The sequence below is a fragment of the Triticum aestivum genome, chromosome 7B (genome assembly GCF_018294505.1).
Source record: "Triticum aestivum cultivar Chinese Spring chromosome 7B, IWGSC CS RefSeq v2.1, whole genome shotgun sequence".
NCBI lineage: Eukaryota > Viridiplantae > Streptophyta > Magnoliopsida > Poales > Poaceae > Triticum > Triticum aestivum.
Window position 1 is genome coordinate 435,573,409 of NC_057813.1, and position 13,863 is coordinate 435,587,271.

At 42.6% G+C, this 13,863-nt stretch overlaps 1 protein-coding gene across 1 annotated transcript; it reads right to left on the reverse strand.

The window, feature by feature from the left end:
* Nucleotides 1–334: 334 nt before the first annotated feature.
* On the reverse strand, nt 335–13,638 carry LOC123157087 (uncharacterized). Its single transcript, XM_044575328.1, has 14 exons — nt 12,599–13,638; nt 4,671–4,784; nt 4,468–4,569; nt 4,246–4,376; nt 3,895–4,164; nt 3,592–3,749; nt 2,702–2,748; nt 2,266–2,346; nt 2,052–2,180; nt 1,850–1,974; nt 1,507–1,776; nt 1,034–1,167; nt 860–946; nt 335–788 (listed from the first exon to the last, which is right to left on the reverse strand). The coding sequence occupies exons 2-14, from the start codon at nt 4,756–4,758 to the stop codon at nt 647–649; spliced, it is 1,764 nt and encodes a 587-aa protein (XP_044431263.1). The 5' UTR covers nt 4,759–4,784; nt 12,599–13,638; the 3' UTR covers nt 335–646.
* Between the last annotated feature and the right edge of the window lie 225 nt (nt 13,639–13,863).

Here is a 13,863-nt window from a genome sequence, read left to right on the forward strand (position 1 = left end):
AAAAACACCAAAGCAATACGCCATCCAGCACAGATGATTTTTCATAAGAAAACATCGGCAATTGAACACTTGCAAAAAACTACACAGGAAATGCTGCCCAGCAAAGCACGATTCTAGTGAAGTGTCCAAACATGCCTAAAAGCAATAGATCGTCAGCAGAACAGACACTAACATATGGTCCCCACGTGTAAACAAGGGTTACATTTGCCGTCTTGTAGAGGAGTCCATCCTATAAGGTTGGCAGGCTTCCAACAGGGAACATTGATTTGTGCCCAAAACAGTGATCGACAAACAGCACAGGCAGCAAACTCGTCGGTCTGAAGGACTCCCTCCGTTCCTAAATATAAATGCATCTATATACATCTGCATGTGGTCCATAGTGAAATCTCTACAAAAGCTATATTTAAATACGGAGGGAGTACCTCCGATCCATAATAAGTGTCGCAGTTTTGAACCAAGGTTGAACTAACCTTAGTTCAAAACTGAGAAACTTATTTGGATCGGAGGGAGTATTACACAACATAACACAGAATGATTCCAATATACAGACGCAGAACATAATAAGACTTAAGCAAGACACGTGTTCTACCATCTCAAACACGCAATGATATGGAGATTGTGTGACCAAACAAGGGTGTGACTGCATCTAAAAGAGCATGACTTTCTTTCCCTTGAAGTAACCGTATCTCAGTGTGCGGCCAGATTTGGGATCAAAGACATCATCATCATCAGACTTATCCTCATCCACGTAGTCAGGATTGCGCCAGCACGGCATGGGCACAGGCCACCTGCAGTTCAATTTTAATGAAATAATTTGTCCAAAACTTAACCCCATCTTAATATGCATCAGAAGACCAACCTGTTCAACTTATTGTTGTCATCTTCATCCATTTTCAAGAAAGGCGTGCCAGAGGGATCACTATCATTGCCAGCTTCACCAAGTTTACTGTCAAACATACCAATAAAAAGATTATGCTTCAGCAAGCTTCTTAAAATATTCAGATAAGAACTTATGTGATAAGCACTTGGATACCTTTTTGTCTCAAACAATGCTAGAATTTTGAAAATCTCCTCCAAAAACAGGAACGGGGTTCCTATTCTCTTATCATAGAAGTTCATGCCAATAACATCCCCATCAAGACTGACAAGAGGGCCTCCAATCCCAGCCTAGCAAGTTGACATGGAAAAGCTGTGATTTCTATTCCAAATAGGTATTGCTAGCCAACTTATTCCGATGCAACTATACTTTTTCAGAAATACAAGGCGTATTTTGTCTGCCCAAATTCAAGCTTTGACCATTGATTAATCCAATAATATCTAGGTTTTGTCAAAAAAAAACATATTCCAAAGTACTTTCTCATAGCCATGTTAACTGCAAGCAAAATAATGTCAGGGGAATTTACAGTCAAAGCTCGCTTTTGGACAGTCAAAACTACGCCTTGTAGAAAAACAGACGAGTATTTACTATCACCACAAAAAATCAGGGAATAAGAAACACTGGATTACCTTAGTGATTTTACACGTGGAAGTTGAGAGGAAATTGCAATCAAGTGTGCCTGTCCAGGAAACCAGATCCCCACTAGTAGCCATTAACACACCTGATTTGAAGCACCGCCCTACAGCTGCTACTTTAAAAGCCTTGTCCCAACGAAGCAGAGTATTTAATGGACGAATGGCAGGGTAATCCTTGACAGTAACTAGAGCGACGTTGTAATGCAGACTATAATGCTGTAGTGTCCCTTCTATGCATTGGCTGTTATTAAGCAACACTTCAATCTGCAAATAATACAGTGATGAGACTTGAGCAGCACCTCAAAAGAACAGCAGTCGCAAAACAAGGAGCACCAACCCTCAAGTTTTCAACAATCTTGTTCTCATCACCAGAATTTCTAACCAAGCTTGCTGATGTCAAAATTATCCTAGATCCATTCCATTCAATAAAGAAACCCGTGCATGCAAAAACCCTTTTTTCTCCTGCATGATTCTGGCTATTAGCTAGTTGTAATCAAAACAGAGATGAAACAGTAAATGGCACATTACTGTAGAATCACCACTGAATGAAGCCAGTGCGACAACATTGTGATTTATGTTAGAAGCTCTTTTACTAAATTTTCTCCAGACACCTTCACCATGTATGTCGCCAAAAGTCTCTTCAAAAGTATTAACCAAAATCATGCCAGCTGGAGAAATATACAATTGTAGAATAGTTGTTAGTGTGGTACAGGATTGCTGTAGAAGGTCAGAAATTTAGAAGCAGTGACACACCTCCTAACATGGAGGACGGTAACTTCGGGTAACCCATGGAATCTAGATCGAACTGCTCCTGGTTGAGCAATTCTACATATACTGGCAACAAGGTCAAAGTGATCAGTACTGACATATACTATACATGAAAGTAAATTCACATAAATCCTGCATATGATAAGCATGTAACATTAGTTATATCATGACAACAGCCTGAGCACAACTAACGTTAGAAGTCGGCATGCATGAACATACCCAAGAATGTAGTGTACATATGCTAACTGATAAGATCTAACAATATGATAAGTGAAAAGGCCAGACTAGTTGATATACACATGTAAACACTAGACTTGCACAGCTTCTAAATAACTACTATTACAAAGTACAAACTGCAACAATATGCATAATACCACAATGTTAAGTAGTCTCGAGGAGTGGGGGGTGGCTGTGTGCTCACCTTCTGGATGGCTGTTAGATTTCTCAGCTATTGGTCTTGCTCCAAACCTGCCAAACATATAAATGACTAGTTGACTACTAACCAAAATGCAAAATGGATCAGACCAGTGCATTAATACGCAAAATGGTGCCAGAACCTACATGGATGGAATCATAGGCAAGGAACAAGATAGAGAAATGAGGACCCCAAGTCATGCAAAAAATGTTTCATGAAAACATGATCGTAATGCACATTCCAACAAGACAAACATACAGTTTACAACATTGGCACAAGAAATAGAGTGGGGACATCCTGAACCCATGGGCATATGACCCGCTTTTTAAAAATGCATTTTAAACGCGTTTTACAATGTCAAAAAATTCGAAACAAAATTTCACACATACATCTTCGCAACATGTGTGTGCGGCACAAAGTTTTGTGAAAATATCTCTATTTTGCCATAGCAAAGAAGACAAATTTCAGTGCTTCTAAATAGCGTTCCATGACCCTTTTTTTTGTCTTTTTTGCACAGGCCAAAGAAAAGGTTGTTTTTTCCCAAAACTTCCTGTGCGCACATAGAATTTGAAGATGTATGCGTGAAACTTTTTTCAGAATTTTTTTGGCATTTAGAAATGAGTTTTCCAAAGTGGTTTCATATGCCCATGGGTTCATCCATGTACTTCCCAAGAAATATGACTAATCTAGTACAGGACAACTGTGGATCTATGATACAAGCCAAAGGGGCAAATATTTTGGTTGAGGTGGCAAAGGAACATGTAAATATTAAAAGTAAACACTGTGAACTGCAAAGCACAGATCCCAAATAGGCTAAGGAACAGCAGAGAATGATCCAGCAAGAGCTAAGGTAGAGTAGAGTTGGTGAACAAAAGGGCATATATCAATAGATGTACCGTGCAAGACCAGTCTTCTTTTGCTGGGACGTCCAGTAATGCTCCAGATGCTTGAGAATTGTGCCACATGGTAGGAAAACGGCTCTTCTAGTAGTCAGAAAAAGGTTCATGCCAACAACCTTCCCACCAACAGAAAGAAGTGGCCCACCTTCCCAAGCCTATAACACAACAAAGGTGACAGGCAACAAGGGTTAAATTTGAACAAAATGTTGTATAGAACAACAGTTAAATATAAAATCATTCTTATTGTCTCCATTCATAACAGAAATAGACTAAAATGCTCATCTCGTCATGCAAGTGTACCTCTGAGATTTTACAATCAAGATCTTCATCATCATCAGATACCTTTAAATCACCATCCGATTCCACATTCTTGGTCATTATTTCACCATTGACGTCACGCCCCATAACTACTAATTTCTCACCATGGGGGAGAATTCGCGGTGCATGTTGGAAAGATTGAACCTGAACATCAAGGAACGCATCGACATTGACAACAGCAAAGTTGCGATCTAAATCATATTCAGCCATCACCCCCATATACACTTCATTGCCTTCATGGCGCACTTCAATCTACAGAATGGTAAGGCAAGAAATAAGCACACAATTATCAGAAGTGAGCAAAATTAGTAAAGGATGATTGTCATTGCCAACCTTCAAGTCATCATGGTCTTCATTTGTACCATTCAGAGCTCTAACCAAACTTGCAGAAGTCAGAAACCTTGTAAGGTGGCACCCCTTGCGTTCCATAGCTATGCCCGAGCATGAAAATAGGATTGTGCCTTCTGCAGAAGATCGCAATTTAAATTATTTATAACTGGCTGTGTTCAAATATATTTTGTTGGAAAATTGAGAAGACTGAGCATATATAATCACCATTGTACAAAGTAATAGAGACGACGCTTTTAGACATGTATGATATTAGCCTATCACTGAGCCCAGACCGAACACCTTGATCAGAGTCCCCAATGAAGCAACCTAGTTGAAGGAAATAAAACATTAAGGCAACTGTGAATAATCAAATTAAGCTCCGGAAATTTCAGGGGAAACCTAGGAGAGAAGAGGAAGATCTAGCAGACCTGAGACCAATGATTCATTTTTGGAAGCTCTTCTGCTCTTAAGAAAGCTTCTAGTGAGATGATCACCGCTCCTCTTAGCTTTCCGCATCTTTTTGAAGACTGGAGCAGACCTTCCTTTTAGACAGTAAAACAATAGGGAAAAATGTGGGGTCATAAGCGGTGAAGCAGCGATATAAAACTATAACAGAGCAACTAATCAGGAACGCTAGTAATGGCCTTATGTCAGGGTTGCTGGTCCTTGACTTGCCCAAAACACCAACAGTGATAATTTTGGTTGGGGTACGCAAAGAAGGTGGCGAAATAGCATCATTTCTTTGCTCAATTATTAGCATGGAGTGCTGACATGAAAAGGCATGTGCACTGTTACACCTGATGTCTAGCCTAGGTTGCGTCCAACTGTATTTGAAGTGCCACCTTGCTCCCCCAAAACATACAGGTATGGTATCATCTTGGAGCAAAGGGTTTACCAGTCAAAACTGAAGAAAGGGGCTCACTACCCCAAATTTTTTGGCGCAGGTTATAGTACACTGGGATTAAGGTAGTCAAACCTAGGCTTTACATTCCATATACAAAAACAACATAGAAGCCGTATATGCAACCACACAAATGAAAAACTTTCTCATTTTAAAGATTTCCTCTTGTCCGTCTAGAAGAGGCAATGCAAAGAGGGGAAGGAGGGGCCTAGGGGGCAGGAAATCCTTAGAGAATCCAGATGAAGATGAAGGACATTTAGATTTAGGACCTACATCTTCATCTGGATTCTGGATTCTGGAAGTGTCTCCTGCCCCCCAGCCCCCTCCTCTTTTTCTCCTGGAGAGTGACAGCCAGGGGATCCTGTTAGGATTGCCCTGCCCTGTGCCTTCTAAGGCTGGACACCAGGCACGTGCATCGCCCTCCTCATCCCTTCCCTCGCTCTTGTGTGACTTCAGGCACCTTAAAACCTAAATTTTACCCAAAAATTCTTGCGGCGGGAGAGGGGTACGCTGAAATCCAGTTTTGTGCCCCACGTCTTGTGGTATGGGGTGTAGTGCTGTTTTCTCTTGTACCTCCAGCCGATTACATGCATCCATCTAATTGGAACTTTACTTCAGCGGGTTGACTGCTTGATTAGGTGGTATAATCATGGTGTTTATGTATACAATCTTTGTTTAGAGACCTGCTTAAAGGATCTAGTATGATTTCTAATCAACAAGCAGCCCTACCAGAGTAACAGCAGCACATGAATATCCTTGTGCGGTTTCAGATTAGTTCCCTTGTGTTCCTTTTTTGAATTGTCAAGGGCATGTTTCTTTTTTAAAAATTATCAAGAGCTTGTTTCCTTTTAAAAAAACTATCAAGAGCTTGTTTCAGTGCAGCATATTAACAGCTATATTCCTGCCCGTGCGTTCATTGAACTGGGCCATTGTCAATACCATCAGTCACTACACTTAAGCCTGACGAGCCTAGTGTCCAAAAGATTCGACACTTGTGGGGTCAGTTAACGGACTGCAACGATCTTGTGAGAGCGAATGAAGGGAGATCAGATATTGACAGTTAATACAGTACTTATTCGCTGTTAATTTTTACATTTCCAATTAAAAGTACCTAGCTACTGGGAACTATTGTAATGAACTCTATTCTCTATATATGCAGTTTTGGCTTGGAAAGTAAGAGAAGAGATAAAACTTTAGAGTAAAGTAGTTAGCATATCTCGTCTTCTTCCCTGGTGATTTTCCTCTTTCCCTGACCAAGTCGACAAACCCTAGCCATTTCCACCCTTATACACCTCAAATCCCGGGCTGGGGCATTGACAAAGGTATAGTCCTTCCTCGGACGGCACGGTGGCGAACGAACGGGAATTCAGCAGAGAACCCTCCCGAGTTTCAGGCATCGGTGGTTCGAGCGATGATCTGACTCGATCCGGCGGCGTGAGGTGGCAGTAGACCAATTCGGACACAAAGCAAGAGGTTGGAGCAGGTTGTCGACGAACATCTCATCCACAGTAAAATCCCTGGTTCCATCTTGCTCTATGTGTCACCGGTGGCTGATTTTTGGATGGCAGCAGGATCTCACCATTTCAATTTGGGTTGCTGAGCTTGTCTTGGTGTAAAACTCCTCTTCTAAACCGGTGAAATCACGATGATGAGGACAACGACCAGGCAGCAACTGGCGAACTTCGATGACGATCAGCTGTCGAACGCTTGGAATCTGAATTGGCGAAGGTGCGTGAAGATATTGCAGCACTTGAGATTTTAGCGGCTGGCATCCATGAAATCAAGGTCAACATGTAGACTGTCCAAGCACTTGATACGATGATGACGAAGTATTCTGCTGGACAGGAAATCCTCATACACAATCACAGAGCATTCTGAAGGTATATTATTTCAACAGAAAGCACAACACACTCCTGTGCTGAACCCACCTTCAGATACTGTGCATGAGACTGAGAAACAGATATTGGACCTGTCTTTCAGACACCAGTGACATCGGGTCAAATTCAGATAAAACAAATGCCACCAGTTACTATTGTTTACTCGGACAGTACCAACTGTGTGACCTCCAGAAGTAAATACATCCACAACACCACAGCAATTTGTGCATCCTAATGGCCTTCATGTTCCTCAACATTTCCAGATTCCACCGATATTACATCCTCCTCCTAGAATGGTGGAACACCACCAGTTTCAACCACATCCAGGAGTTTGGCCAGCACATACGGTTCACATGGGAGCAAACAATTCAGCCCCTCCACTTCCTGAATACAATCCTGCTACTGGTCAATATTTACCAACCCAAACTCCGGTAGAAGGATTTACTCCTCACAGGGTTAGTATGACTGAAATGAAAAAATACAGCAACTGGGAGGCAGTTCTTGTTATGCTGATGCTGTACTTAAGGGGCCACGTTTGGTGGTTACTTTATTTGCTGGTGAAGATCCGATTGGGTGGTTGCAATAATGTGAGAATTTTTTTTGACATATCCGGTACACCAATAGAACAGTGGGTCAACATAGCCACCGGACATTTTTGTGGAAGAGCTAATGTTTGGTTTCAGAATATATGTATCCCATGGCAGATGGTTAACTGGCAGCAGTTTTGTCAGATGATTGCTGGTTGATTTACTCAGGCAAATGCTCATGAGGCAGTGGAGAAACTGCAAGGTATACAGCAGCAAAACACTGTACTTAATTATATAGACCAGTTTGAAGAGTGTGTTCAACTAGTGAGGAGGCACCATCCATATTTATAGGAAGCTTTCTTTATGAGCTGTTTTATAGGTGGTCTTCGAGCAGACATTAAGCATGACATGAGTGGTCAGAGACCTAGGGGAGTGATGGAAGCTTATTGTAATGAAAATGCTGCTAATGTAAAGAGGGCTTATATCAATCCACTATGCAGAAACCAAGAGCAACATTTGCCCCTACTCACAGACCATACTTCAACAGAAACCATGCTGAGCGAATTCCTCCAGCTGGGAATCAGACTGACAGAAACTTGGAACAGAGAACATAGATGTAGGCAAGGCAGAACTCTCCATATCATGCAAGAGATTGATGATGATACAGTTGAATTAGAGGAACAAGAGACTCCACCTACACCAGATCAAGCTTATCACACAGCTCCTACTACTCCAGAACACCCAGAACAAAAATCTGAAGTTATGTTGATGTCTTCTCACTTCTCATGCTGTAGCTGGCCCGGGAGGCCCTGCTACATTTTCACTACTGATTAACATGGGGGGACTTCAAGAAGTGGCACTTGTGGACAGTGGTAGTTCACACACTTCTATTAACTACGACTTTGCTCTTACTGCTAACTGTCATTTACAGTCAGTGTGGCTGGTGGGGGACAATTACAGTCTATTGCCATTGTCCCTCTCACTGCCTATTTCATCCAGGGAAAGAAGTTTTCTTCTGCCTTTAAAACCCTGCCCCTCCACAGTTATGATATCATTTGGGGATGTGATTGGATGTGTAAAGACAGTCCTATTACAATGGATTTCAATGTGAGAACTTTGACAGTGCACAGAAATGGTCTCCTATTGTTTTCACTGATCACACTACAGCTCCTGCCAAGTGCCTGGTTACACTTACTGCTATGAGCAAACTGTTGACTAAACCTGTGATAGGATATATTATACAGGTGTATGCACTAGAAACAGATGAACCAATGACTATAAACATTCAAAAAAAAACTTGTTCAGAAATCAGAATATACTGGATAACTTCCCTCTGGTCTTTCCTGAACCTACATCACTCCAAACAGGGATTGCAACCACACAATTCCTATGACTGCTGGAGCTCAACCACTTAACTCAGACCTTATAGAGTTCCACACATGCAAAAATGGGCGATGGAGGAGATAATCAAGAAAATGATCAAATCCATGGAAATACAACCTAGCTTGAGTCCTTATTCTTCTCTTGATGTTATGGTTAGAAAGAAGGATGGCAGTTGGAGACTGTGTGTTGACTACAGAGAATTGAACTCTATCTCAATCAAGAATAAGTACCCAATGCCAGTAATTGAGGATCTTCTGGATGAAATACATGGAGCAAAAATCTTCAGCAAGCTGGATCTAAGATCAGAGCACCATCAAATCAGAATGGCAACTGAAGATATACGCAAAACAGCCTTTAAGACCCACATGGGGCATTATGAATATGTGGTTATGCCTTTTGGTCTCAATGCTTCAGCCACCTTTTAGAATCTGATGAAAGGCATCTTTCAACCATGCCTTTTGGTCTCACTAATGCTTGAGCCACCTTTCTGAATCTGATGAACAGCACCTTTCAACCATACTTGAGGAAATTCATTTTGTTCTTCTTCAATGATATCTTAATATACAGCAAGTCACTTGAGGAACATGCTGAACACCTGACTCTGACATTGCAAATCTTGCAACAACACTCGTTGTATGTGAAGCTTCAAAAGTGCAGCTTTCCAACAACTCAGGTAGAATACCTAGGCCATGTTATTTCAGGTAAGGGAGTTGCAACAAACCCCAAGACAGTTCAGGCAATTGTACAATGGCCAATACCTAAAACAGTGTCAAAACTCAGGGGTTTCCTTGGAATTACTGGTTATTACAGGAGGTTTGTGAAGGATTACGCAAAAATCTGCAGAGCCCTACATGACTTACTTAGAAAAAGATTCTTTCCAGTGGTCTGCAACTCATACTGAAGTGTTCAATTTGCTCAAAGACCAAACTCACTGCTTGCCCAATATTGCCTCTTCCTGATTTCTCCAAATCTTTTGTTCTGGAGACGGATGCCTGTGGCAGAGGTCTAGGAGCTGTTATAATGCAGTCAAAGAAACCACTTGCCTATTACACCAAATGCCTTGGGCTTCAAGCTTCTGTCAAGTCCATTTATGAGAAGGAGGCTATGGCAATCTTGGACGCATTGAAGAAATGGAGACACAATCTATTAGGCGACAAGCTGATTATAAAAACAACCAGCAGAGTTTGAACTACATGACAACTCAGAGGATAACTGAAGGTATCCAACACAAGCTTCTAGTCAAATTGTTGGAATTTGATTACTCTATAGAGTATAAAGGCAAGGAAAATATTGTGGCAGATGCCCCATCTAGAAGGGATACTGTTTGTCATGCCATAACATCTTGTGTACCAGACTGGATTGAGGAAGTTAAGCTCAGTTACTCCAATAATCCTGATAGCTCTAAGTTGCTAAAAAAAAGTAATTGGGGATGTTTAGTGATCCTCCACAATACACTGTTCAGGATGGTATAATTGAACATGGAACAAAGATTTATACGGGAGATGCTACTAATACGAGGCTGACACTCCTGGAGACCTTTCATCAATTTGCATTGGGGGCGCATTCTGGTATTACCTATCAGAGGATCAAACAAATATTCTGCTGGCCACATCTGAAGAAAATGGTTGAAACCGATGTCCTGTGTGTCAACTAATTAAAGTGAAACACAAACATTCTGCAGGCTTACTTCAACCCCTCCCAATTCATGCAGTTACATAGTCCTGTATCAGCATGGACTTCATTGAGGCTCTACCTAAATGTGCTGGCAAGGCAGTTATCCTAGTAGTCAGAGATCGTCTCATAAAATATGCTCACTTCATAGCACTTTCTCACCCATACACTGTTGAAAGTGTAGTGCAAGTGTTCATTGACAACCATCTTCAGACTACATGGGTTTCCAAGGGAAATCGTCTCAGATAGGGATCGCATATTCACAAGCAATGTGTATCAGCAACTGTTCACAGCACTCAAGATTAAGCTCAAATTCGGTACTGCTCACCACCCACAAACCGATGGATAGACCAAAAGAGTCAATCAGTGTGTGGAACATTAGCTCAGGAGCATGGTCTTCTAAGAACCTAAGTAATGGTATATTGGTATGGCTGTCATTCGCAGAATGGTGGTACAACACTTCTTTTCACTCTGCATTCGAACAGTTGTCATTTGAAGTGTTATACAACTACCCACCCCCTATGGTTGGCGAGTTTGTTCTGTAAGATACATTCTGTCCAGCAGTTCAGTTAACAGCTATGAAAAGCAACAGTTACTGCACAAGCTGAAAGAAAATCTCCAAGTTGCTCAAGAACGCATGAAAATGCAAGCTGACAAGTTAAGGACAGAAAGACAATTGAAGGAAGGAGCAATGGTATCTATCAGAATCCAACCTTATCGCCAGAATGCATTTGGGTTAAGGGGGGTGCTGAAACTGCGATCTAAGTATTATGGACCTTTTAAAGTGCTACGGAGAATTGGTCAGGTGTCCTATAAACTGGCAGCAATGCATCCTGTGTTCCACATCAGCCAGCTCAAAGAACATGTTGGCAAACATGGCTGTTACACTCCCTCATGCTCCATTAGTCACTGAAGATGGCAAGATCAAGACAACACCATTTTCTCAGCTGGACACCAGAACTATCACTCACAAGAAAGTCACAAGAAAGTCACAAGAAAGTTCCAGTGGAACAATGGCTAATCCACTGGGAAAGCTTGGGTCCCGACTCCCGATAACGCTACTTGGGAAGATGTCTGTTTCATCGAGACGACTTTTCCATCGTTCAAGCCTTGAGGACAAGGCTGATCTCAAGAGGGCGGCATTGTCAGTAACGTCAGTCAATACACTTAAGCCTGATGAGCCTAGTGTCCAAAAGATTCAGCACTTGTGGGTTCAGTTAAAGGACGGCCAAGATCTTGTGAGAGCGAATGAAGGGAGATCAGATACTGACTGTTACTACAGCACTTATTCACTGTTTACTTTAACATTCCAATTAAAAGCACCTAGCTACAGGGAACTATTGTAACGAACTCTACATATGCCGCTTCGGCTTGGAAAGGAGGTAAGAGAAGAGATACAGCTTTGGAATAAAGTAGTTAGCATATCTCGTCTTCTTCCCTGGTGATTTTCCTCTTTCCCTGACGAAGTCGACAAACCATAGCCATTTCCACCCCTATCCACCTCAAATCCCCTGCTGGGGCATGACAGCCATAAGGTTAGCGTAACCTCTGTTATTCAAGTAACCATTTGGCCTGTTATTTGCAATCACTCGGTGCACAAAAATCTCATAGTAAACATTGGCTGCATGGGCATCCCATTTTGCACTCGATTTCCTGGCTGATTTTTTCTACTGTCAACATCTAGAGACAACACAGACAGAACATTATTATTTATCTAACAGACTTTGTGAAACCATTTCCTAATTTTTTTAGTTTTGCATTCCGTAATCCAATCCAGCCGTAGGAAGATGAAAACTAGAGTCAAAAGTACGTAATCCATTGCACAACTCGATCCATTTCAAATTATTCTATTTCCTCCACCAAAATCGTGCAGATCTAATAAAGATAATACAAGAAGGAAAGTTACCTTCCTTTGGGCTTAATTCATTTCAAATTATTCTATTTCCTCTACCAAGATCGTGCAGATCTAATAAAGATAATACAAGAAGGAAAATTACCTTCCTTTGGGCAGGACAAGAGGCTGGCCAGCGTCAGCTTGGTGCCTTGGCTACTCGTCCCGCGGACTTCGGTTCAACGGCGGGATCTTGTACAGCCCGTGGACGTACGAGGCGGGGCACGCAACGTGCGAATCGTGGAAGGAAGGACGAGCCTGGACAGGCGGCGAGGGGCCGATTTTCAATGGCGGGGAGGCGGCGGCGGCGAAACCCTAGTACGATTCTCGATTGGGTCAGGGACGCGCCCTTTTATTTGATGGTAGGAAGGAGGTAAATAACTCCAGAGTTGAGGGGTAGTCTGGTTTATATACAGTCCGCGGGAGGACCAAATAAGCGGGTCACCGGCCGCTTCCCAGATAATTAATTTTTGGGCGCTACTCTGCACCAGCGCACCGGCGGAACGATTCGACCGGTCCACCTAGGACCGTAGGATTCCAAGCGATGCAAATGATTGCTAGACATCGGATATGCCTTCCCCGCTTTGTTCTTTTTTAGCGAGCGCCGCACATCAGCGAGAGGAGGCTGCGGCGCTATCGATCCCCCGCCATAATCCCCCGCGAGGCGACCGAGTCCGAAGCACCGCCGCTCGCCGCCCTCGCCGACGTTCGCCGCCCTCACGCAATCTCCTCCTCCCGCTCAAAAAAAAAAGATCCATGGAGGCACGAATCCTCGCCGGTTCCAGCATGAAAAATCCTCATGCACGCCATCAGATGCAGCTCCCTCCTCGTCGATGATTGCAGCTCCGTCGTCATCCCCTGCTTGCAGCTCAGCTCCGCCGTCGTCCCCTTCCTGCAGCTCCGATGTTGTCCCCTGGTTACAGCTTATCTTCATAGCAAACTCTGTTAGTAGCAAATGACATCTCTAGTAGTAGCAAAACTCCGATACGGTTGCAACAATAAAAATCCATCGCCGTCGTCGAGCAACGCCGCCGTGGATGGAAGTAGCAAAATTTGACTTCGGTTCCAGCAAAATCAAACATGGTTGTAGCAAAAAATAATCGATCGGAAAAAACAGGGATGTAGCATCTCGTGAGAATGAATGTAGCAATCGTCAACACCCGTGGTAACAAAAAACTGACAAAAAGTTGCATCAAGAAACACAGTACTGGGTCTCGCATGTCATGGAGATGGGATGTAGCAAAAATTCGACAAACACATGCAGTAACAAAAAATCAAACGGTTGTAGCAAAATCGTACGCCGATTCCAGCAAAAAACACCTTGAGAGGAGATTTTGGGCGGGGGTGGGTGGAAGCAAAAACATGAGCCGG

What these genes read in the sequence shown, in the direction of transcription:
- LOC123157087 (XM_044575328.1), bottom strand. Translation starts at nt 4,758, where the DNA reads ATGCGGAAAGCTAAGAGGAGCGGTGATCATCTCACTAGAAGCTTTCTT. An exon ending in ACCGTCCTCCATGTTAGGAG is followed by an intron (nt 2,181 to 2,265) that starts GTGTGTCACTGC and finishes ATATTTCTCCAG; the next exon opens with CTGGCATGATTTTGGTTAAT. An exon ending in GACAACAATAAGTTGAACAG is followed by an intron (nt 789 to 859) that starts GTTGGTCTTCTG and finishes ATTGAACTGCAG; the next exon opens with GTGGCCTGTGCCCATGCCGT.